This window comes from Microtus ochrogaster, chromosome 4 (genome assembly GCF_000317375.1).
Source record: "Microtus ochrogaster isolate Prairie Vole_2 chromosome 4, MicOch1.0, whole genome shotgun sequence".
Lineage (NCBI taxonomy): Eukaryota > Metazoa > Chordata > Mammalia > Rodentia > Cricetidae > Microtus > Microtus ochrogaster.
Genome location: NC_022011.1, coordinates 44,200,289 through 44,203,808, shown reverse-complemented (window position 1 = coordinate 44,203,808; position 3,520 = coordinate 44,200,289). Strand labels below are relative to the sequence as shown.

General features: G+C 52.2%; 1 protein-coding gene across 1 annotated transcript in view; it reads right to left on the bottom strand.

The window, feature by feature from the left end:
* The window catches only part of Ttc16 (tetratricopeptide repeat domain 16), a 15,786-nt gene that overhangs the window by 2,086 nt on the left and 10,180 nt on the right, over positions 1 to 3,520 (bottom strand). The window contains exons 10-12 of the mRNA XM_005346716.2: positions 3,126 to 3,291; positions 2,659 to 2,801; positions 2,351 to 2,504 (exon numbers count right to left, since the gene is read on the bottom strand). Of these exons, the coding sequence (XP_005346773.1) occupies positions 2,351 to 2,504; positions 2,659 to 2,801; positions 3,126 to 3,291 (463 nt within the window). The remainder of the gene's footprint in view (positions 1 to 2,350; positions 2,505 to 2,658; positions 2,802 to 3,125; positions 3,292 to 3,520) is intronic.

The following is a 3,520-nucleotide window of genomic DNA, read 5'->3' as shown; positions in this document are numbered from 1 at the left end:
AGTTCCAGGACAGGCTCCAAAGCCACAGAGAAACCCTGTCTCGAAGAAAGAAAAAAAAAACAGAAAAAAAAATCCCAGTACTTGGGAGGCAGAGGCAGGTGGATCTCTGTGAGTTTGAGACCAGCCTGGTCTGGAAGAGCTAGTTCCAGGACAGGCTCCAAAACTACACAGAGAAACCCTGTCTGGGGCAAGGGGGGGGGTATGCACAAGTGATTGTGGGTACACAAGAGTGCAGGTGTCCACAGAGGCCAGGAGAGGGCGTCAGATAACCTGGAGCTGGATTTCTAGGCTGCTGTGAGCTGCCCACTGGGTGCTGGAACCCACACTCAAGTCCTCTACAAAAGCAGTATTGACTTTTAACCACTGAGCCATGTCTCCACTCCAGCACTCTGTCTCCCTGGCTTAGAGTTCCTCACAGACTCTGGGATGGATGGGAGCACCCAGGGGCTAAGACTGCAGGCAGGGGAGTAGAACATCGGTTCACTTGGGGCCTGGCTTCTGCAAACTGAGCCCTGCGGAGTGCGTGTTGGAGCTGAGGAGCCTCTATTTCTCATATTCCATTCTTCCATTCACCCAGGGGGGATGCTTCTACTACAACTACTTCTCTTTTCTTAACATTATTTAATGATTTATTTATTCTTATTTTATGTGCACTGGTGTTTTGCCTGCATGTATGTCTGTATGAAGGTATCAGATCCCCTGGAACAGGAGTTACAGACAGTTGTGAGCTGCTATGTGGGTGTTGGGAATTGAACCTGGCTCCTCTGGAAGAGCAGCCAGTGTTATTAGCCACTGAGCCATCCCTCCAGCCCCATGACTATTTCATAGTTGAGAGAACAGAGCTCTGAGCACATAAGCAGCCTGCTGTGGCCACGTGTTGCTGCGGAGAAAGCAAGTTTTGTGTCTAGCAAGACCTGTGGCCTCTTCCACCCACAGGGGTCACCTGTTGGCCATCCTGTGCCCCTGGGCCTCTCCACTGTGTCCCTGTGAGCATTTCCCACAGACGATGCCCACAATGACGAGTGGGTACATGGATCACATCTCTTCTCCCTATTTGGGGAACTAGGAAGGGCACTGGTGCCGCACTCACGATGGCTGCACGTCGTCTTTGACTACAATACAGCTGTACTTGATATTTGTGGGCAGCAAAACTGGTTGATAGACCAGGTGAGCCATTCCTTAGGGGAACTTTTTTGTTTTTTGTTTTTTTGTTTTTTGTTTTTTTGAGACAGAGTTTCTTTGCAGCTTTGGAGCTAGCTCTTGTAAACCAGGCTGGTCTCGAACTCACAGAGATCCGCCTGCCTCTGCCTCCTGAGTGCTGGGATTAACGGCGTGCACCACCACCGCCCGGCTCAATGAAAAGACTTTATGAAAAACTGTAAGGAAAGCAAGGCACAAGTGGCCAGTGTCCCAAACAGAGCATGATCATCGCATCGTCTTACTATCAGAGAGGGGGGAGGTTCTTATATATACTGAAGGGGCAGAACAAACTCCATTTTGAGAAAGATCTCCATTTTAGACAGGACCTAACCTTACAGTCTGAGCTATCTTGTAATCAATAAACCCCAGTGTATTTGCATCGAATACCGGCTCTGTAGTGTGACGCAGGCACATGAAGTTGCCTGTGCTCACAGGGCACACACACCTCAGCCCCTTATCACTCGAATTGCCTTTTGCACGGTAGTCCAGCCTTCTTGAGAGAGTACCCAAGGATTGCTACAGTGAACCTAGCACCACTCCCCTGTCCACCTGGCTCCTGCTGCACCCACCATCTCTATGGGGGAGGCCCTCGGGCCAGAGCCACACCCTCCGCCCCATCGATGACGTTCTAGAAGCAGTCCAGAGTAGCCCCATAAAAAGCAAATCTGAGGGCTGGAGAGATGGCTTAGAAGTTAAGAGCATTGCCTGCTCTTCCAAAGGTCCTGAGTTCAATTCCCAGCAACCACATGGTGGCTCACAACCATCTGTAATGGGGTCTGGTGCCCTCTTCTGGCCTGCAGGCTTACACACAGACAGAATATTGTATACATAATAAATAAATAAGTAAATAAATAAATATTTTTTAAAAAAAAGCAAATCTGAGCCAGAGGTGTGGTGGCGCACGCATTTAGTTCCACCACTCAGGAGGCAGAGACAGGTAGATCTGAGAGTCTGAGGCCAACTTGGTCTACAGAGCAAGTTCTAGGACAGCCAGGGCTGCAGAGAGAAACCTTGTGGGCTGGAGGGGTAGAGGGGAAGCAAGTCGGAAAACCATCACGACCACAGGGCACCCTTGCTGTGGCTCCCCATCGTAGGTGCGGTCAGCCACACTAGACTCCAGGGCGTGGCCCCTAGCATAAGTTCCACTCACCTTTTTATCCTCTGCTCCTCTTCTCTTGAGTTCAGTCTTTCCTTGCAAGGTCGGAGGAGTAGCCAGTTCCTCTTCCAGGTTCCCCGTGAAAGTATATTCCCTATTCCAGGACTCCATCAAGGCTCGGGCTTTCTGACGTTCCATTAACCTCTGCCTGTCAAGTCATGGTCCCAGCCCTGAATCAGTTTCTGGAATTCAGCCTGCTGTCCTCAGGGACCAGACAGTGCAGGCCTTATGAGGCAACTAGACCAGAGGAGTTGTGCGTCCCCACCTGCTCCCACGGCTAGCCAGAGGTCCCACAAGCTTACATCACAATGCTTTGTGGGTGGATGGCCTTCGGACCACTTTCTAGCATCCGACTTAGTTGGAGCTTGGCCAGTTGGGCCACTTGGCTCTTAAGCACGTCCTCCACAGTCATGCCAGGAAAGAGGTTGGTCATCAGTGGGGCCATCTGCTGGGGTGGCACAGTGAGCAGGGGGTTGGTGCTACCTTGCCCTCAAGGGACCAACAGGGAAGGCTTCTGCAAACTTTCTAGACTGGGGCCTTTTGCCCCCGAAGGAGCAGGTGATCCAGAGAGACAGACCGTTCTCTAATGGGGAGCAGGGCCTAACCTCGGAGCAGCCGGGCCTGTATTGAGTCTCCCTCTGTACCTGTGGGTGGATGGAGGGAGGGGATGCCAGCGGGCAGGAGGACGAGAAGGAGTAGCAGCTCACTGTCACTGATTTCTTTTAACAGTGGCCAGGGTGTGAACCTTCCTGGCCCAGTAGGAGCCCACCTTTGGATAGTTGGGGTTCAGGAGCAGCACAGTGGCAACATCCTGGCGGGCCCCCAAAATGTTCTGCAGGAGCTGTCGGCTCTTGGCCCGGTGCAGGTAGTACTGGGCCTTCTCAGGGTTGTGCTTGATGGCTGTTGAGAAGTGGTTCTCCGCTGTCTGGAACTGCCTGAGGGACATGCCCAAGGCTGCCATGAGCTGGGCCACCCGTAAGAGATGGGCACCGAGGAGTGAAGGAAAAGTAGGGGCCTCTGCTCCCGCCCACCATGCTCCTCCCTCCCACTCCCGTCAGCCACTCTCTTGAAGAACCTGACACTTGCATACTATAACTTTGGTGGACCTAATATAGTTCTCTCGTTCTCTCTCTCTCTCTCTCTCTCTCTCTCTCTCTCTCTCTC